Genomic DNA, 19301 nt, shown 5'->3' with positions numbered 1-19301 from the left:
CCGACGAACCCGCACTATTGAGTTTGCGCGAGCTGCTCTCCTTAAAGGGGAGTAACAAAACCAAATAACTGCGGGACCTTTGTTTTTCATTTTATGTTCTATTGTCTTTCCATTATTTTATTATTAAGATTTAAGTTTAAGAATTTCGCATTAATTGGGTGCAATAGCACATAGCTAATAACGCTTTAAGGTGCAACGGAACTGATGTATTTTCGTGCAGTAAAAAGTTAAGTTAATACAAAACAACATGTAAAATATGTACAGCGGAAGGGTATGCCATATATATGGAATTATCATGTTTAATTCACTCCGCTGAGGAAATGCATGCTTGTAGTGTTGTTCTCATTAACATTTTCAGCGTGCAAATTTAGGATCATTTAAAGTACTAGCCTACATATCCCACAATTCCTTTAAACTACAACATTGACCTGTCAAAGTGCAGCGAGGTTATCATGCTGTTTCCTCGTAGTGTTCTCATTAACAAGTCAAGATTTAGAAGTGGACAATAAGGCTGAAATTACCATTTTTAACTTATTTAGGCTATATACATTAAACGCGATTGGTATAGGCTGCTCTAAATTATTGTATTTTTGTAATAGCCTAGCCTGATGGTTAACCTTTAAATGCGTAACTGGCTTATCTGAAGGAAATGGGTTATGTGCTTGCTAATGTGTTATCATTGTAGGTGTTTATGACTGAGGGTGGGGAAGTCATCACATTATGCATAAATTGGTTCGACTGTCTTTGGGAGCATGTTCCTGCTACCGAGTTCTTCACGGCGTTCAGAATGGCGCTCGGACAAAACTATTGACACCAAAGCCAAAATCGCCAATGTGCTACCTGTCTTGGAACGGTAGATTTTCTCTAAAACGAACATACTGCAATAAGAGCACAGCGATTGTGGATCTTCTCCAGCAGGAGTCGGTTCAAAGACATTTGCACGGCCTGGTTGCTGAATATCATCACATCACTCAAAGATTAGAAAACGGATTGCTCGATGACGCTGAAAGAAGATTGCTTAACAGAAGACATGTGGAACTACTGCCTTTGGTGACCGCATTTCAAAACACGGAGGACGCCGTGAAAGATTTGAAAGAGGTGGAAGCTCTTCTCCAAAGTATGTCGCTCTCTCCGAATGAAATGCCATCACTGTCATTCTTACTCAAAATATCAATCAGGTGATGACCACTAGGTGTCAGAACTGGTCCAGGCTACTTCTAGATGTACAGCATGTAGGCTACATGGTTTAGCAAATGTGCATTATTGTCATATGTTTTACTAAAGTTGTCATATGTTAACGTTCTTGTTATAATTGCATATCCGAATCACAGATGCATTTGATTTGAAACTCTGTCGGTCGATTAGGCTGACAGCCTACATTGCTATCTTTGGCAAAGTTCGGTTTCTGCCGTATTTAGTACAGTTTGTCGCAAAGTGGCTGAACAGCCATGTCTTCCTTGTGTTCCTTCAGGCGCTGAGGAAGATGAGCAGATGGTTGAGCTTCTCACAGAAGAGCAGGCACACATCGAAAAACGAATTGATGGACTCAGAAATGAAGTAAGCACACAATTTCAGACTAATACCACATTTTATTCATTCAAACACCTTTTCTGTGGTCATTTCCTGAATCCAAATGAAGGGGAGCTCTTTAATTTCATTTGGATTCGACCTCTTTCTGTCCACTAAAGACAGTACTGCTAAAAAGACAGTATTTTCAATCATTTTAAAGATTTGTTTTGGCAAAACTGACTTGGAAAGTTCAACTTGTTCACATGAAAATGTTTGTTTAACGATTACAGCTAAATAATAATCAACACTGTTGAGGTCTACTGGCACGATAGTTGAAAAGTGTGGAAGAGGTAATGGATAGGTGGGTAGTGTGTGTGTGTGTAACAGTCACATGTGACTCACATATGTCAAAATGCCTTGCAGTTGCTCCAGTCATTGATACCCAGTGATGTTCATGACACAAATGACGTCATTTTGGAGGTGGTAGCTGGACGGACAACAGGAGGTGAGGGACAAAGAGGAAACCCTGGGAGGCTTTTCCCTGGACTTGCATTTAAAACACAGCTTTACAGTGCATGTGTGTGTGTGTGTGTGTACATGCTAGTGGCTGAACAGGGTCATACCATGTTTAACCATTGCACATTTAGAGAAACCTGTAGAGAATGTCCACAAACTTGTGTTCCATATAAGTATATGTTATAAATATTTAAAAATTCCACAAAGTGAACTTGTGTGCTTAGTTTGGAGGTACACTCATGCACTTCTTTTACTCTCAGGTGACATATGCCAGCAGTTCACTCGAGAGGTGTTTGACATGTACCAGAGCTTCTCCAGCTACAAAAACTGGGAGTTTGAACTGCTGAATTACACCCCTGCTGAATACGGTATGGTTCATTCCTTACGGTCTTCCATGCTGCAGAATATCCTGTGTGTGGTGGGAGGAGGGGGAGTGGGGAGATGCAGTTAAAACACAGTCTGGTTTGTATCCATCCTTCAGGTGGACTACATCACGCGGCTGCAAGGATTTCGGGAGACACCGTCTACAAGCACCTGAAGTATGAGGGCGGGACACACCGTGTGCAGAGGATCCCGGAAATCGGCCTGTCGTCCAGAATGGAGCGGATCCACACAGGAACAATGACCGTCATCGTCCTGCCGCAGCCCAGCAAGGTCAGTTCCTATTGGCTGTTTTTTTTGGGTTCCTTCATTCATTGCTACATATCAGTACTAACACTCTTATTTTCTGTCCATAGATAGACATCAGTATTGATCCCAAAGAGTTGCGAATTGACACATTTCGATCCAAAGGAGCAGGTGGCCAAAGTGTCAACACAACAGACAGTGCAGTCAGAATAACACACATTCCCACTGGTGAGAAGCTTTTCCACACGACCGCTGCGTGGGAGAATGTAGATGGCTCAGCGTGTGCTGTGATTGGTGCTTGGTAGTGTGTGCTGTGACTGGTGCTTGGTAGCGTGTGCTGTGACTGGTGCTTGGTAGCGTGTGCTGTGATTGGTGTTTGGTAGCGTGTGCTGTGTTTGATGCTTGGTAGCGTGTGCTGTGATTGGTGCTTGGTAGCGTGTGCTGTGATTGGTGCTTGGTAGCGTGTGCTGTTTGATGCTTGGTAGCGTGTGCTGTGTTTGGTGTTTGGTAGCGTGTGCTGTGTTTGGTGCTTGGTAGCGTGTGCTGTTTGATGCTTGGTAGCGTGTGCTGTGATTGCTGGTAGCGTGTGCTGTGATTGGCTGGTAGCGTGTGCTGTTGATGCTTGGTAGCGTGTGCTGTGTTGGTGCTTGGTAGCGTGTGCTGTGTTTGGTGCTTGGTAGCGTGTGCTGTGATTGGTGTTTGGTAGCGTGTGCTGTGATTGGTGCTTGGTAGCGTGTGCTGTGATTGGTGCTTGGTAGCGTGTGCTGTGATTGGGGCTTGGTAGCGTGTGCTGTGTTTGGTGCTTGGTAGCGTGTGCTGTGATTGGTGCTTGGTGTGTGATTACGGTCTCCTGCTCCTGTAGCCTAACTGGAAGCTGCAGTGAGCACTGGCGGGAGTAAAAGGCGTAGCGCTGTCTGACGGTGTCCCCTCTGCGCAGGGATGACGGCGGAGTGCCAGCAGTCGCGCTCGCAGCTGCAGAACCGCGACACCGCCATGCGCGTCCTGCGGGCGCGGATCTACCAGCAGATGCTTGAGCAGGAGGGCGAGCAGAGGCACAGCGCTCGCAGGCTCCAGGTACGCACTTTACCGCCATCGCAGCCCTTACCGCTACCGCACTTTACCGCCATCTCTGCCCTTTACTGCCATCACAGCTCTTACCGCCATCGCAGCCCTTACCGCTATCGCACTTTACCGCCATCACAGCTTACCGCCATCTCTGCCCTTTACTGCCATCTCAGCACTTTACTGTCATCTCAGTGCTTACCACCATCATAGCACTTTACCGCCATCTCAGATGGTGCTTACCACCATCTCAGCCCTTTACCGCCATGCCCCACTGCCCTATCCATCCAGCAAATTTACTGTCCTCACTTCCGCCAAAGCACCGCAGCTCCAGTGCAGAGGCATCTTTACACTCTGCCTACCGCCTGCCCACTGCCCAGATTCCAGTCCCAGAATTCCAACTTTACCCTGTCCTGCACTTCCCCGTTTTCCAGGTCGGGACGCGCTCCCAGTCGGAGAGGATTCGTTCGTACAACTTCTCTCAGAACCGCGTGACTGACCACAGGACAGGATACATGAGCCGAGACATTAAGGTATGGAGCCCAGTGCGTTCCTGCAGGCCAGGGTACTGGAAATCCACTGGCTGACTATTTTAATATATTTCTCAGCTCAGGGTAGTTAAAAACAGCCAATTAGATTAGGTATTTAATGAAACAGTTCAGGTTTAGTTCCTTGCTCAAGGGTACGATGGCAATCTCATCTGACAATGGCATCTGACCTACTACCAAGGGCAGTTCGCTAACCATGTTAATAGTTTTGTTTCTGATTTAGTTTTAAAATGTCCAATAAGGAATTTTGTTAGAATGCATTTTCATATGGACATTCATATCCAATGGAATTCTAGCAAAATCAGTGAAAGTAATCTTAACTTGTGTGGAATCAATATTGGGAAAAAGCAACTGGCATTCAGTGAGAACCCATCAGCTCTGAAAACTAGCCTTGATCACCACATCTTTGCATACGGCTAACAGAACAACATTGTCACTTTAGAGTAGCATTAGCATGAGTGTAATGCATCAGCAGTGTTACCTTAGTGCTGTACTAGCATGAGGCTAATGGCTCAGCACCGTGTCTCACCTTAGCGCTGTATAGCATGAGGCTAATGCATCAGCAGTGTCACCTTAGTGCTGTACTAGCATGAGGCTAATGCATCAGCAGCATTACACCTTAGCGCTGTACTAGCATGAGGCTAATGCATCAGCAGTGTCACCTTAGCGCTGTACTAGCATGAGGCTAATGGATCTCACCTTAGTGCTGTACTAGCATGAGGCTAATGCATCAGCAGTGTCACCTTAGTCAGCACTGTATAGCATGAGGCTAATACATCAGCAGTCCCACCATAGCGCTGTACTAGCATGAGGCTAATGGCTCAGCAGTGTCACCTTAGCGCTGTACTAGCATGAGGCTAATGGCTCAGCAGTGTCACCTTAGCGCTGTACTAGCATGAGGCTAATGCATTAGCAGCATCTCACCTTAGCGCTGTACTAGCATGAGGCTAATGTATCTGCAGTGCCACCGTAGCACTGTACTAGCATGAGGCTAATGCATCAGCACCGTGTCTCACTCCCGTTTGGATTAACGCATTCTGGCCGTCTCTGCCGTGCTCAGGAGTTTCTGAGAGGAGGGGAGGCGCTGGACGAGCTGATCGCCGAGCTCATGGCTCACGCTGACAGGGAGGCTCTTCTGCAGCTTCTGGAGCACGGCGGCCCCACGGGGGAGGGGAAGGCCCGTGGAGCTCGCACCCTGGACTCCTGAAAACAGCGTCTGTGGGGTGCGCTGGAGGGTCAGTCCCACACAGGTCACCCAAACGTGATAGAACCCACCAATCTTGCCACAGAGTTCATGACTATGGGGATGTGTTACTGTAACAAATACTGTATTATATTATTATTTAGCTATCTAAATAAATGCAAAGTTGATGCTGTTCCCTCCCTTTCTCCAAAATGAAGAATGTAGGTTGGATGTGCACATAGGACAAGCACTTTGTTGCAGCAGATGACATTGCTCAGCTATATCAAACACAAGAAGAAAAAAAACAAGAAAAGCTACATCACTCAAAGGAATGGAGCAGCAGTTTCTTAAGAACAGGTTTATTAATTCAAGGCGTTTTGTGCCATAAATAATGTGTTATTTCCCCTAAACCTGTTAAAAAGCAGGACCACTGTTTTCAGTCCAAAATGTGGGGAATGGAAAAGGACAGCTGCCCAGGTTAACTTCTAAATGAAATGTATGACACAAATGGCCTGTTCTGCTGTTGAACAGTGTGACATCGTGTTCTATAAGCATAATACTGTATGAAAATATGCTGCCTGTGGGCCCATCCAGACTGGGTACTCATAGCCCTTTTCTGTGTGCGTTTCTCTTAAAGATACTCGGTACTCTTTTGCTCTCTTGAGACGAATGGTGAACCACATAATTTTGGCAACGTGTTCAAAGACCAGAAGCTCTGAAACCCTGACCAACAAGTAATCCACTAATAACAAAATTACCCAAAAGCCCTGAAAATATGCATGACATTCATCAACTGATGGCTTCTTGGCGTTGTATGATCCTGACACCACACTACCTTTTAGCTCCTTGATACTGTATGTGTGCTGTGCAAACTATCAGTGCACTTGAAAGAAAATTAATTTCAAATACTGACAAACACAATTCATTTTTAACAGTCATACTAAAAAGAAAATTATATATTAACGAGGTGCTACTTGAGTTCGCTTATCTTGGCAAAAAAAATTCATGACGTGTGTGTCCACATCTTTATGGCTGCTGCAGAAGCGCAGTGACTCCAGGGCACCTCTTCCTCTCTGTGCTACCAGTTCTCGTCCGAGAAGGAGCTGGAGCTCCCCGAGTCCGAGTCAGCGTCAGTCAGGCCGTCCAGGTCCCAGTCGGCGCTGGAGCCGCTGTCGTCGTCCTCCTCGGCGAAAAAGCTCTGCCCCGAGCCCAGGCTGGAGGGGTACAGGCGCGCCGAGAGGCTGATGTAGCCGAAAGAGGAGCCCAGCATGCTGGCCACGTTCCTCCAGCCGTCACGGGCGGGGTCGTACTCGTGCACGATGACCCGGTTCCTGTTGTGGTGGGCGAGGGACACGGTCAGCAGCAGCAGCCGGCCGCTGTGCTGCACCACCTGGTAGTTGAGCGCGTTGCTGTCCATGGGGATGTCCCCGATGCGCCTCCACTCGCCCCGGGCCGGGCTGTAGGCCTTCACCACCGGGATGTCGCACAGGCAGAAGATCTGGTCCTGGAACACGCAGGCCTTGTGCAGCTTGCCGTGCTTCAGCGACGCCCCGGGCAGCCAGCGGTTCCTCTGCGGCTCGTAGCAGAGCATCCTCCGCTTGTTGACCACGTACAGGCGGTCGTTCATGGCCGCGATTTGCATCTTGCCCAGGGAGTGGGGCAGCGGGGCCACCAGCCTCCACTGATTCCTCTGGATGCTGTAGCACTCCACGTCCTTCAGCCTGGCGTCCGTGTTGGGGTCACGCCCCCCCAGCATGTACAGGTGCCCGTTGAGGTAGCCGATGTCCGCGTGAACCCGTCCGATTAGCCTCTCCGCCAGCTCCTGCCAGCTGTTCAGTACGGGGTTATACACCCAGAAGTGCTTCGACAGCTGCGAGGCCAGGTAAAGGTCATTTTCTGGGGACACGCAGACGGTGAAGGTCTCCATTATGGACCTCTTAAAGCCCAGGTTGCTCAGGTTGATTAAAGGGGACGCCATGGAGCGGACCTCCTCTGAGTACGGGTCGTAGCACATGAAGGGCTCGTTGGGTCTCCCGAAGAACAGAATCATCTCTTTGGCGCTCCGTCCGATCCTGTGCGCCGGCCCGTGGGCGGGGGCGGGCGGAGTCCACTCCATCCCGCCGTTACCGCCGCCGCCGCTAACCCCCGCCATGAAGCCCGCGAGGTGGCGCTTGACACACGGCTTGGACTTGAGCCCTTCCAGGTAAGCCGCGTCCTTTTCTGTGAAGAGGTGCCACCGGACACACCTCAGCACCTCCACGGCGGCGTCGTCGGTCTGCTCGCGCTGGTTTGCCTCAATCCACTGGATTGCGGCCGAACAGACTTTGCTCTCGCAGTCCACATCCAAGGTGTCCAGCGACAGGATGTCTTTGATTTGAGTCAAGTCCAGTTCGCAGAGCTCCCTGCTCGTCCTGCACAGCTGCACAAAGTTTCTGGCGACGAATCCCTGGGCCTCGCTTTTTAAGTCATGATTGTCAAACGTGTCCGCGAATTTCAGAATCGCCATACAGTTTGAGACGTCCAGTCTTCTGGTCATAAAACTAGAGCATGCGTACCTGACATATTCCAGCTGCAGCATGTTGGCTGCCGCGTATAGTCTTTGCACGTTGGCCTCCGTTATTTGCACTTTGCCAGTATAGCAGTAGTCAATAATTAGAGACATGGAATCGGCGTCCACGTCATGTATCGTCACTTTCTGTTGCTTGCTTTCGTAAAGCCCCCCGGTGAACATGCTCTTGAAGTAGGGACTGGCTGCCGCTAGTACGTTACGGTTACAAGGGAAGAGTTTTCCACTCTCTGTGCAAAACTTGCTCTTTCCTGGCCCTGCGTTCTGCTGGTGGGACGGACAGTCCGGGTCCACTTCGATGGTAACGTCCACAAGCAATTTTGAGTCGTAGAACAACTTGAGCTCTTTCAGTAAACTTCTGGCGTGATTAATATCCTCCAATTCTTCGGGACCGCTGAAACAGCTTAGAACTGAAGCCATTCTTTAAAAAGAACAAAAAACCATATCCGTGATAAATACAAAAACGGCAACAGATGTTCGCCTGAACTGCGAGCGGACCTCTTTAAATGTTAGCTAAATTTAATTTCAGTCTCTGTCTGGTTAAAACGCGAATGTGTGCGTTAGCTAACCGTACTCACACCTGAAAAAGTATGGAGCTAGTTAGCGTAAGCTAGCCAGCTAGTTGACGTTTTATCAGTGTAAACAGTGGAGCTGCCCCGGCTGTCTATTTCACCGCTGCCGCAAATTAGAACCATATTTCCTGAATGACAGTGCCACCAGTTTCGATAATATCTTCTTTTTAAATTACAGCGGTTATATATTGCACGGACTACCATTATATTTACCTTCTCATAGCGGAATTTTATGTCTGTCCTGCAACCACAACTCTATCGACGTAATATCGGTCAAACAAACTTGCTATTGCTTATTTTGCTGCAGAACGCCACTATTGGTGGCAGTTATCTTGCTCTCTAATAGTTAGGTTGACTATCTCAACGTCCCACCTGCTTTGTTAAAGTAGCTCTGTAACGGTTTAGTAAACGAAATGTTTTTGTTGAAGGACGTTGGCGTGGAGCGTGTGCAAGTGTGCGACAGAAAGATTAACACCGTTTATTGGATTAGATGGTCAATGGAATATATTTTCCTTAATTTATTCCCTGATAGGTAACACTTTTTGTGTGACAACTGATAAAATGGACAGAAGCTCACTGGTCTGGATTTCAGTTTGTTATGCGTAATAGTGCATCAAAGCCATGGTCTCATGTGGAAATATAAGTATCAGTTTAGCATATACTGGGTAGTAAAATGCTAAATCGGGATCGCTTTTTAAAACATGTTTAAAAAAATAAATTTAAAAAATACAAAATAATAATAATAATAATAATAATAATAAAAACTGCCAATTTATTCATATATTAAATTAAGCCTAGGAACTGCCCCGCTGATTGTAGTACTAGACTACAAAATTAAGACATAGGCCAGTCTAGAGTTTACGCGTATTTATTTGACAAAGTATTTGCAAAAAGTATTTAGCTAAAACAGGGAATTGAAATAAAGAAGGTTGGTTGTATCGCAAGACAACCATCAAATTATCACATTTTGTAGGCATATTTGATTCAGGTGCTTACCCTTCATTTGAAAGAAAACAAACAAGCACACAATTTAGTGTAAGCTTCCCATTTTCAAATTCGATTTTGAACAGATTTTCCAAGGGATTAAGGTCAAACTCTGCCTTTCTGCTGACCTCCACATGGGAAAGACAACAGCGATTACAGCTGTGTTGCAGCCACTGACAAAAATACAGATGACTGTATATATTATTCATCCTTGGGGAATAGTTTTTTTTTTTTAGCACAAAATATTCTGATTAATACAATCCAGAAATAATTCAGCAATGGAGCCAACTGACTTTGAGGTTTAAGAATGTAATTTTGAAAATCACCTTAACAGCACAGTACTGGATGGATATATTCTTTAACTGTTCAACGCATGTACTGTATTAACCCATTTCCAAGCCAAACGTGTTCCATTAAAATCAGTCCAAGCACACTGTAAATTGGCTACAGCAATCAAAACAGAATTTTTTAATTTCCACTCAAATCTTCAGACTAGAAGAAAATTGCAGTTGAATAGACCTTTTTTTGTGAAAGAAGGAAAAGCTTTCTATGAGCCTTTTTTTCATTTGAGCTGATAAGAGAGACCCCTTCAGTGAACGTGATGATCGGTTGCCGGGATACGGGGACAGTTAGGTATATCGGCGGTTGAGCTCGTTGATCCTGCGCAGGCCCTCGCGGTTGTCTATGGTTTTGTGCACGGTGATGATGAAGGGGAAGGCCGCGGGCAGCTCCACCCTGGAGCTCAGCTTCTGGTGCCCCCAGTGAAGACAGAGCAGGCGGTCCGACAGATACCTCCGCCCCGCCCGCTCCAAAGCGTCCCGCAGGAGCTTGGTCTTATTGGGCTTGTCCCACGACCTGCTGTACCTGCGTGGGGTAAGGGGAAACATCCTACTCTGTCCAGGTGTACATACTTAAATCTGTACTTATATTAGTACCAGTTGCTCATGCCCAAAGTCTCTTTCACATGTTTACTGAAGACTTAAATCCTCACTTCAGTTCACTTCCTGCCAATGTTCACATAGTGTTATTTTTCTTATCTGATAAGTAACCATCGTGATCCACCAAAATTTGGAGAGGTAACATTTGTGCATTTATATAGCAGCATACATTTACAGAGGTTAAAAAACTAATTAACCTAGCTCAAGGGTACGATGTTATTACATAGCCCTTATATTTGGACCAATGACCTTCTGCCTCCACATTTATTTAGAATAATGCCATAGCCTGAGGTTTGGTTTCCTTTGTACCTGTGAGCAAGGTGTACTTCGCTTGTGACCTGCTTCAGTAAAGATCCAGCTGTATAAGTGGATACTACGCATAAGTTGTGTAATCAGGATCTGTGACGTAATGTAATTTGGATAATCGATTCAAAGAACTGAAATGGACAGAACAATTGCTAATTGGCATTGCTAATGTAAAGCCAGGGTGATGGTGGTGTGGGAGCTGGGTCTGTGAGCCACATACCAGCACTCCAGCATGCTCTTGGCCTGGGCCTTCTTCTCTGCCGACACCGTGTGGAACCGCCTGAGTTCCGCCCGAGTGAAGCCCAGCTCGTAGGCCAGAACCGGCCACTCAAAGCCCAGGTACCGCGACAGATCCTGGACAGACTTCAGGTTAATAACCGCATCCTACAGCGGACATAGGACCCGGTTTAGGAACAGAGAAATCCATCAGGATAAAATTTATGAATAGCCGAGTAGTGAGAGATAGACAGAAGCACTATGAGCAGAGATTTTTTTTTTGTCGTTTAATTTACCGCCATTATAAATGGAACATGACTTACCTCCTGAGCTCTGTTCGGCATTTTGGTCCTCCAGTTTAGACAGTATGGCTGTTTGAAAAAGATGAGAACTTAACTGATTTCTCATTTCTGTTGCTGCATAATTCAGTACTCAGAACTGTGCCTGCTGTGTCTTCAGCTGTGTGACCCCGTGTCCTGGTCTCACCCTCTTATACAAAGGAATATTCGGTCATGTTCCATTTGACACTAAATTGCAGCTGCCTGCGTACATTAGAATGATTTCCATTTCTAGGCTACTGTAGTGGTATAATAAAGCTACTATAAGGAAACTATAAAAAGGTACTACGTAGAGCTACTCACCAGTTGTCAAGCCAGTCTGAAAACTGCTACAAACTGTGCCAACATATAAACACATCGTTTCCATAGAGATCTTACAATAACACTTTGCCCTGTTAAAAATTAAAGAAACCTCATGCAGCCTGAATAGACTGACTTACCCATGATTACCTGCTGCACAGCAGAGTCATTTTTTAATACAAATACAAATGGACAGGTCCCCCATCTTTATGACATATTTCCCAAGATCAATTAATGTATCTATCAAAAAATATTTTACATGAAAAATTCAAAATCTTTTTTTAAACAAGCCAAGACTGGAATGACTGCCATGGTATGACCTGTTCACAAACGAGTGGATCATTTGGAGAAGATACACAGTACTGACTGTAAAGACATACTGGATCAATCAAAGAAACAATTACGCATCACCCTACTGAGCTACCGGCCACAGTCAGGCGTGGTCGGGATGCGATCCACAACGTAAGATTCTTGTGTTCCAGCCCCTTTTCAAGGCTTTATTCCCAGAAGTTGCTGTGACCTCGAGCCTGTTCTTCCGTGATATGATTCAAAAGGTATCATGACAGCACACTGTTTAAGTTTTGACCCATTACCAAAACACTTTAATATTTTATTCAAAATTGTAAACTTGAACATTTCTCAAATGACAGACGGGGGGTAAACTTCCTACCCACACAGAGCATTTTCCATTCTGTCTTTCATGAGGAAATCAAACCCTGTGGTGCTAATTCATGAGAAGGGGCCAAACACAGGAACCTGCACTGATGGACCCCACATGATAACTGTCCGTCGGCATGTTGCCAATCTTATTTCATTAGCTCATTATAAAAATATTCTGAGATTTGCAGTCACGTTATTCATCAAAAACTGTCCATACACAATCAGAATCTGTGTATTATTCAAATCTCCAACAACCTTAGGCATTTAAAAAAAACGAATAATCACACAATGTGCTCACAGAGGTGGTCAACAAACTGCTTGAATATGAACATACCAGTGTCAAGGGCGGAAAAAAGGGGTCCAGTCAGACCTGCTGTTAAAACTGGAAAAAAAAAAACCTTTCTTAAAATGGAGACGATTCACAGTCTCTTAAGAGAGAGTGGCAGAACGTTCCGAGCCTGAATCTGAGAGTCCATGTTTATCCTCAGTCATCTTCCGCCCGCTGCCGAAGGCTCCTGGACTTCCCGTTTTCCGCCTTCCTCTTCCGGAAGACTGCCCCCGCCTCGCCCCCCTCGCCCCCCAGCGAGGTGATGGTCCGCTCTCTGAACTTCACCTTGGGCTCTGGGGGCAGTTCGCAGGGAGCTGGAGCAGTATACACACCCTCCACTTGGGGGAGCTGCAGATCCACGTTCTCACTGTAAGGGACAGAGGTGAGTCATTACTAACAGAGGCTTTTGGGCACTAAAAAAAAAAAAAAAAACCTTTTTAGTGTAAAAAAAAAAAATATATATTTATTTAATTACTTTGACTATGTAATCTTAGGGCTGTAGCTAGGTAAGCTGTTTGTCTTAGCTGACTTAGTTATTGCACTCGTGCCTACTCAACTATTGCTTGTATTATTTGCACAGACTGCTTTGTTGCTGTTTTTGCTCGTGTTAATCAGATTAACCTACAGGGTCCAAGTTAAACTACGTGGTTGTTCCCTGCACTTGGAACTGTACTTCCCTCTAGGGTTTTCAACACACTTGTTCCTGGTTATGATGATACACTTTGTTGTATGTCGCTCTGGATAAGAGCATCTGCTAAATGCCTGTAATGTAAAGTAATGTAATACTCTGGGTCAAGCACTAAAGGGTTGCTGTACTACTCTCCACACAGGTGGCCCAGATCTGCGATGTAGTGCCCAGGGTTTGTGACTGGTTGGCCAGTGTCCCATGTGGACAGAGGGCACACTGGTGAAGTGATCTAACCCAGGGTTTGTGACTGGTTGGCCAGTGTCCCATGTGGACAGAGGGCACACTGGTGAAGTGATCTAACCCAGGGTTTGTGACTGGTTGGCCAGCATCCCATGTGGACAGAGGGCACACTGGTGAAGTGATCTAACCCAGGGTTTGTGACTGGTTGGCCAGCGTCCCATGTGGACAGAGGGTACACTGGTGGTTGTGATGGTTGGCATCTGTGCATGGAACTGATTCAGGGAAGCAAGGTTGGTGACTTCAGCCATGTGGAGCAACTCTGGGTCAACCCAGGTTTGGACTGTTGCCACACAGTGGCCCAGAACTGGTGAGTGCCCAGGGTTTGTGACTGGTTGGCCAGCTCCCATGTGGACAGAGTGCACACTGTGAAGTGATCTAACCCAGGTTTGTGACTGTTGGCCACTCCCATGTGGCAGAGGGCACACTGTTGAAGTGATCTAACCCAGGTTTGTGACTGTTGGCCAGTCCATGTGGACAGAGGGCACACTGGTGAAGTGATCTAACCCAGGGTTTGTGACTGGTTGGCCAGCGTCCCATGTGGACAGAGGGTACACTGGTGGTGTGATTCTGCTGGACTGATTCAGGGGAAGCAAGAGGTAAGGTGAACTTACTAGGGGTCAATCTCCTCCTGGATTTGCTCCCAGTCCCCATAAGGGTTGGTCTTCCTGGGCTTTTTCACCACAGCCTTCTCTTTCGGTTTCGCCTCCTCTTTCTCTTTATCTTCTGCTTTCTCCTTCTCTGCTTTCTCTTTCTCTTCCGCCTCCTCCTCCTCTTTGTCACACTGAGCGGGTTTCTCGTGTACGTCTTCCACTTCCTCATTCCCATCATCCTCTCCGCTGTCAGCCTTGTCCTCCTCTGCTTCCCCTTCCGGAGGCTTCTCTAGTTTTCTTTTCTACAGGGAATGCAGTTTTGATCGTTTACAGTCTGATTTTTATTTATGCTTTACTGAACCAGGCAGTCACACGCCCACTCTCTCTCACCCTGAAGCTGATCTTGGCGACCTGTGGCACCCTGCTAGCCTCTGGCTCAGACGGGGCTGTGGCCTTCTCTGAGCTCTTCTCCTCCGCTGCGGGGGGGTCGCGCAGGGGGGGCGCGTGGTCCCCCTGCCCCCCTGTTTCTCCGCTCCTGGCCGTCCGCTCCGGTGGACGGTACCCCGCCGGCTTCTCCCAGCTGCTCTCTGCAGACAGGATCACGCAGTGAGGGTGTGAGTGTGTGTGTGTGTTAGTTACAACACAGTCTGTGTGTGTGTGTGTGTGTGTTACAGCGCAGTGTGTATGTGTGTGTGTTAGTTACAACACAGTCTGTGTGTGTGTGTGTTACAGTTACAGCGCAGTTTGTGTGTGTGTGTGTTACAGTTACAGCACAGTCTGTGTGTGTGTGTGTGTGTGTTACAGTTACAGCACAGTCTGTGTGTGTGTGTGTGTGTGTTACAGCGCAGTCTCTGTGTGTGTGTGTGTGTGTGTTACAGTTACAGCACAGTCTGTGTGTGTGTGTGTTACAGTTACAGCGCAGTGTGTATGTGTGTGTGTTAGTTACAACACAGTCTGTGTGTGTGTGTGTGTTACAGTTACAGCACAGTCTGTGTGTGTGTGTGTTACAGCGCAGTGTGTATGTGTGTGTGTTAGTTACAACACAGTCTGTGTGTGTGTGTGTGTTACAGTTACAGCACAGTCTGTGTGTGTGTGTGTGTGTGTTACAGTTACAGCACAGTCTGTGTGTGGTTGTGTTACAGTTACAGCACAGTCTGTGTTGTGGTGTGTACAGTTCAGCAACAGTCTGTGTGTGTGTGTGTGTGTTACAGCGCAGTGTGTGTGTGTGTGTGTGTTACAGTTACAGCACAGTCTGTGTGTGTGTGTGTTACAGTTACAGCGCAGTCTGTGTGTGTGTGTTACAGCGCAGTGTGTGTGTGTGTGTTACAGCGCAGTGTGTATGTGTGTGTGTTAGTTACAACACAGTCTGTGTGTGTGTGTGTTACAGTTACAGCGCAGTCTGTGTGTGTGTGTGTGTTACAGTTACAGCACAGTCTGTGTGTGTGTGTGTGTTACAGTTACAGCACAGTCTGTGTGTGTGTGTGTTACAGTTACAGCACAGTCTGTGTGTGTGTGTGTGTGTTACAGCGCAGTGTGTGTGTGTGTGTGTGTTACAGTTACAGCACAGTCTGTGTGTGTGTGTGTTACAGTTACAGCGCAGTCTGTGTGTGTGTGTTACAGCGCAGTGTGTGTGTTACAGTTACAGCACAGTCTGTGTGTGTGTGTTACAGCGCAGTGTGTGTGTGTGTGTGTGTGTGTTACAGTTACAGCAAAGTCTGTGTGTGTGTGTGTGTGTGTGTGTGTGTTACAGCGCAGTCTGTGTGTGTGTGTGTGTTACAGTTACAGCACAGTCTGTGTGTGTGTGTGTGTGTGTGTGTGTGTGTGTGTTACAGTTACAGCACAGTCTGTGTGTGTGTGTTACAGTGCAGTCTAATTCCCCCTGGGGACAGCCCTGGGGAGGTAGAACTCACCCCCGGTGACTGAGTTGTAGTAGTAGATATAGCCTTCTGGGCTCTGGGCCTCCATCCACCGGCAACTCTGAGATTTCTGCATAAAACACATCACAGACGAAACACAGACCGAGATGTAAAAGAGATCTGTCCAGGGCCACTAAAGACAATACATTTCCTACTACTTGTAAGAAAAAGCCATGATCAAAAAGTAAGGAGTAAATTAGCAAATCAAAAATACTAATATGTTTTACCTCATTCGCTCTCCTCTGTTTTGATTTCTTCTGATTTTTTTCTTTCCCCTGAAAACCTTTGGGCTTCTCCCACTGGGATTCTGCAATAGAAAGAGCCACAGAGACGCTCAGCTGCTGGTGTGGGGAAACGTGCCCATTCTGCCCTTAATCAGCCATGCACACAAACACCAAACCGCCTCTGGCACCGCCGGTGAGTATTTACACCAAACTGCCCCTGGCACCGCCGGTGAGTATTTACACCAAACCGCCTCTGGCACCGCCGGTGAGTATTTACACCAAACCGCCTCTGGCACCGCCGGTGAGTATTTACACCAAACCGCCTCTGGCACCGCCGGTGAGTATTTACACCAAACCGCCTCTGGCACCGCCGGTGAGTATTTACACCAAACCACTCTGCACCGCGGTGAGTATTTACACCAAACCGCCTCTGGCACCGCCGGATGATATACACCAAACCGCCTCTGGCACCGCCGGTGAGTATTTACACCAAACCGCCTCTGGCACCGCCGGTGAGTATTTACACCAAACCGCCTCTGGCACCGCCGGTGAGTATTTACACCAAACTGCCTCTGTCACCGCCGGTGAGTATTTACACCAACCGCTCAGGTCTGAGGCTTCCAAAGCCGGTTAGTCTGAGGCTTACCCCCGGTCAGCGTGTTGTAGTAGTAGGTGTGTCCTTCATCAGAAACGCCCTCAAGCCAAGTCCCCGATTGGCTGCTTCCGGAGGCTTCAGCCTCTGTGCTGGCTTCACAGACACAACACCCAAAATGACTGAACACATTAGCCATTTCAAACAACACAGTCAAATTCACATTGGTAAATCTTACGGTCCAGTATCCTTTTGGAAAAACGTTTAAAAAAATTTAAATAAGTGTAAAGCGAAATGTTAACACCTACTGTATCATTACACTGTTATCAAGCATTATTACTTTTTTTAAATAAAGAATACAGAAAAAATGTATCCCAGATCACTAGGATCAAACTAAAATAAGTAAAATAAACATAGCATCAAAGGACATAAATACAAACAGAATTTTTATAAATCTAAAGTAGGAAAGTGAAGCCGTAGCTTTGACCAATGAGACGCGTTTCCTCGGGAGGAGCAGCTCTGCAGCTGATTACCCGATTCGGCCTGGAGCCGTTTCAGATCCTCCTGAAAGGCCTTCATCGCCGCGTCCTCCATCGCTGCAAACTCCTTCGACATGCGGTCCTCCTGCTTGGCCTTGTCCATGCTCTTCTGCTTAATCTGCACAGGACGAGTGTCACAAAAGCATTCTTAATGTGAAACTTCTCAGAGATGTCATATCTCGTATTTTCAAGATAAAAGGAAAACCCTGTCTACTGTAACTTAACAGTTAGTTAAAATCAAATGCCATACTCGAAAAAGTGGTGCTCCCCACTTTTGAAAGTGGTGCTCCCCTGTTAATGTGCAGCAGAAGCCTTCCGTCAGGTTTTTTTTTAATGAAAAGAAGAATGATATCAGCAGTACTGGTCCGTGTATTATGCCCTCTTGGCACTGGATCCAGACCACAACGGGCAGTGTAGCACGCCCTATCATTGCTTCACCAATTGCACTTACTAATACTGCCCCCTGCAATACTGCCCCCTGCAGTTGAGTAGAATGTCGAAATGTGATTCTGAAAACGAATTTCATCTTATTGTATTTATTTGTAAAAATTGGCTTTAAAGGCGTTTTCACATATTTTGACAGTTACTGAAGGGATTTTATTTACATGATTAGGGGATTATTTCGTTTTATACTGTAGTTTAAACTTTATACAAATATACATACCTCTGAAATTTTAGCAGCCACATTTTCCTTGTGATTCTTCCCCCTTTCATGAAACTCAACACTCTGTGTGAATACAACAAATAAAATATTGCATTGCAGTAGCCTACAAGTACACAAATATACCTCGACTATAGAGCACCCAGCTGAACTGCAGCAACAGTCCTCAGCACGGGTTTAGTCATAATCGAACAGTGATTCAATGCAAAATTTATACATTTGTAAATGTATTTTATAAATACCCAATATAGAAGTATGTTTTTATAATATATATTTTATTATAAATGTTCACAGACCACATAAACTGCATATAAACCCCGTGACAGACGGCCGCTCACCGGTTTGTTGTCCGCAATCCAACATTTGCAGTACTGGCAGAATTTTTTGGGTTGTGATTTCCAATAGTCAGCCCTTAGTAATCAAAGCACACAAACAAGACTCTGTAGAAATTACGGCTAAATAATAAAGTAGTTATCACAACAGTAAGACTACAGGATCCAAGAGAAAAACAGTACAATAACGTATGATAAGTAACGTCATTTAAAAAACTGTCAAACCATCAACACAGGAGGATAATTATGAAAACCAATAACGGCTCCCCTTAAACTGGATTGCAACTACCAAGCTAACTTGTCCGCCAGCTAGACATCGTATGCATCTTATGCTAGTTAGTTACAGTGAGTGCGTAAGTCCCTAAACTGTCGGTTAATTGGCTTGCTATCGACATACTTACATTATGACAATTGATCCTGATTGTTCCTGCCTATCGTACAATTAGCAAGCGTTCACTGGCACCAATAATTGCCAATCCATTCCTTAAATCCACGCACAGAAACCACGTAAATATCTGTCTTTATCTGATGACGTCGACTACGGATATCCTGAAGAGTCAAATGATCTCGTGAATTGGCGACGCTCTTTTCCCGGACAACTTGACAGTAGCGTTCGCCTGTGTTCTTTTTTTTGGAATTACAAATATTTATTTCCTTCTCTTACTTCAGCTAGTGATGAACTGCTCATTTAAATTTAGCCATATAAACAATACTTAAATTATATTTCAATATGGCTAGGCTATTTCACGTAGATCTAGAACGGTCACGGAACGGAAGTAAACAAAACCAGTGTATCGCTTTTTCCGGTTTCGTATAACTTCAATTGCAAAAATGGTGCCATGCTATTGGCAGAAATATGCTCCATC

At 46.0% G+C, this 19301-nt stretch overlaps 4 protein-coding genes across 4 annotated transcripts; 1 reads left to right on the top strand and 3 right to left on the bottom strand.

Annotated features, from left to right (window-relative positions):
- The first annotated feature begins 5 nt into the window (after positions 1 to 5).
- On the top strand, positions 6 to 5640 carry LOC135241405 (peptide chain release factor 1, mitochondrial-like). The gene is made up of 9 exons (XM_064311746.1): positions 6 to 1117; positions 1472 to 1557; positions 1933 to 2014; positions 2286 to 2393; positions 2507 to 2679; positions 2763 to 2880; positions 3590 to 3726; positions 4149 to 4247; positions 5323 to 5640. Exons 1-9 carry the CDS (start codon positions 721 to 723, stop codon positions 5467 to 5469), a joined length of 1347 nt encoding a protein of 448 aa, XP_064167816.1. The 5' UTR covers positions 6 to 720; the 3' UTR covers positions 5470 to 5640.
- A 148-nt stretch (positions 5641 to 5788) lies between these two features.
- Positions 5789 to 8928, bottom strand: kbtbd7 (kelch repeat and BTB (POZ) domain containing 7). The gene is made up of 2 exons (XM_064311745.1): positions 8797 to 8928; positions 5789 to 8432 (listed from the first exon to the last, which is right to left on the bottom strand). Exons 1-2 carry the CDS (start codon positions 8802 to 8804, stop codon positions 6524 to 6526), a joined length of 1917 nt encoding a protein of 638 aa, XP_064167815.1. The 5' UTR covers positions 8805 to 8928; the 3' UTR covers positions 5789 to 6523.
- A 507-nt stretch (positions 8929 to 9435) lies between these two features.
- wu:fc50b12 (uncharacterized protein LOC103911624 homolog) lies at positions 9436 to 12096 on the bottom strand. The gene is made up of 3 exons (XM_064309792.1): positions 11351 to 12096; positions 11032 to 11195; positions 9436 to 10431 (listed from the first exon to the last, which is right to left on the bottom strand). Exons 1-3 carry the CDS (start codon positions 11369 to 11371, stop codon positions 10197 to 10199), a joined length of 420 nt encoding a protein of 139 aa, XP_064165862.1. The 5' UTR covers positions 11372 to 12096; the 3' UTR covers positions 9436 to 10196.
- A 142-nt stretch (positions 12097 to 12238) lies between these two features.
- On the bottom strand, positions 12239 to 19172 carry LOC135240383 (WW domain-binding protein 4-like). The gene is made up of 10 exons (XM_064309791.1): positions 18837 to 19172; positions 18442 to 18514; positions 18107 to 18169; positions 17437 to 17560; positions 16958 to 17059; positions 16315 to 16394; positions 16082 to 16157; positions 14562 to 14758; positions 14193 to 14473; positions 12239 to 13020 (listed from the first exon to the last, which is right to left on the bottom strand). Coding segments are annotated over exons 1-10 (1209 nt in total). The 5' UTR covers positions 18839 to 19172; the 3' UTR covers positions 12239 to 12809.
- Between the last annotated feature and the right edge of the window lie 129 nt (positions 19173 to 19301).

This window comes from Anguilla rostrata, chromosome 15, assembly GCF_018555375.3.
Source record: "Anguilla rostrata isolate EN2019 chromosome 15, ASM1855537v3, whole genome shotgun sequence".
Classification (NCBI taxonomy): Eukaryota; Metazoa; Chordata; class Actinopteri; order Anguilliformes; family Anguillidae; genus Anguilla; species Anguilla rostrata.
The sequence above is the reverse complement of the archived record's forward strand: the minus strand, read 5'-3'. Positions and strand labels throughout refer to the sequence as shown.

Excerpts from the sequence above, each read along its gene's own strand:
- wu:fc50b12 (XM_064309792.1), bottom strand. The coding sequence starts at position 11,371 with ATGCCGAACAGAGCTCAGGAG. Across the intron at positions 11,196-11,350 it reads TGCCGAACAGAGCTCAGGAG|GATGCGGTTATTAACCTGAA; the intron begins GTAAGTCATGTT and ends TGTCCGCTGTAG. Across the intron at positions 10,432-11,031 it reads AAGAGCATGCTGGAGTGCTG|GTACAGCAGGTCGTGGGACA; the intron begins GTATGTGGCTCA and ends TACCCCACGCAG.
- LOC135240383 (XM_064309791.1), bottom strand. Across the intron at positions 17,561-18,106 it reads TGGCTGCTAAAATTTCAGAG|ATTAAGCAGAAGAGCATGGA; the intron begins GTATGTATATTT and ends CGTCCTGTGCAG. Across the intron at positions 16,158-16,314 it reads AACAGAGGAGAGCGAATGAG|AAATCTCAGAGTTGCCGGTG; the intron begins GTAAAACATATT and ends TGTTTTATGCAG.
- LOC135241405 (XM_064311746.1), top strand. The coding sequence starts at position 721 with ATGCATAAATTGGTTCGACTGTCTTTGGGAGCATGTTCCTGCTACCGA. Across the intron at positions 2,680-2,762 it reads TCCTGCCGCAGCCCAGCAAG|ATAGACATCAGTATTGATCC; the intron begins GTCAGTTCCTAT and ends TTCTGTCCATAG. Across the intron at positions 4,248-5,322 it reads ACATGAGCCGAGACATTAAG|GAGTTTCTGAGAGGAGGGGA; the intron begins GTATGGAGCCCA and ends TGCCGTGCTCAG.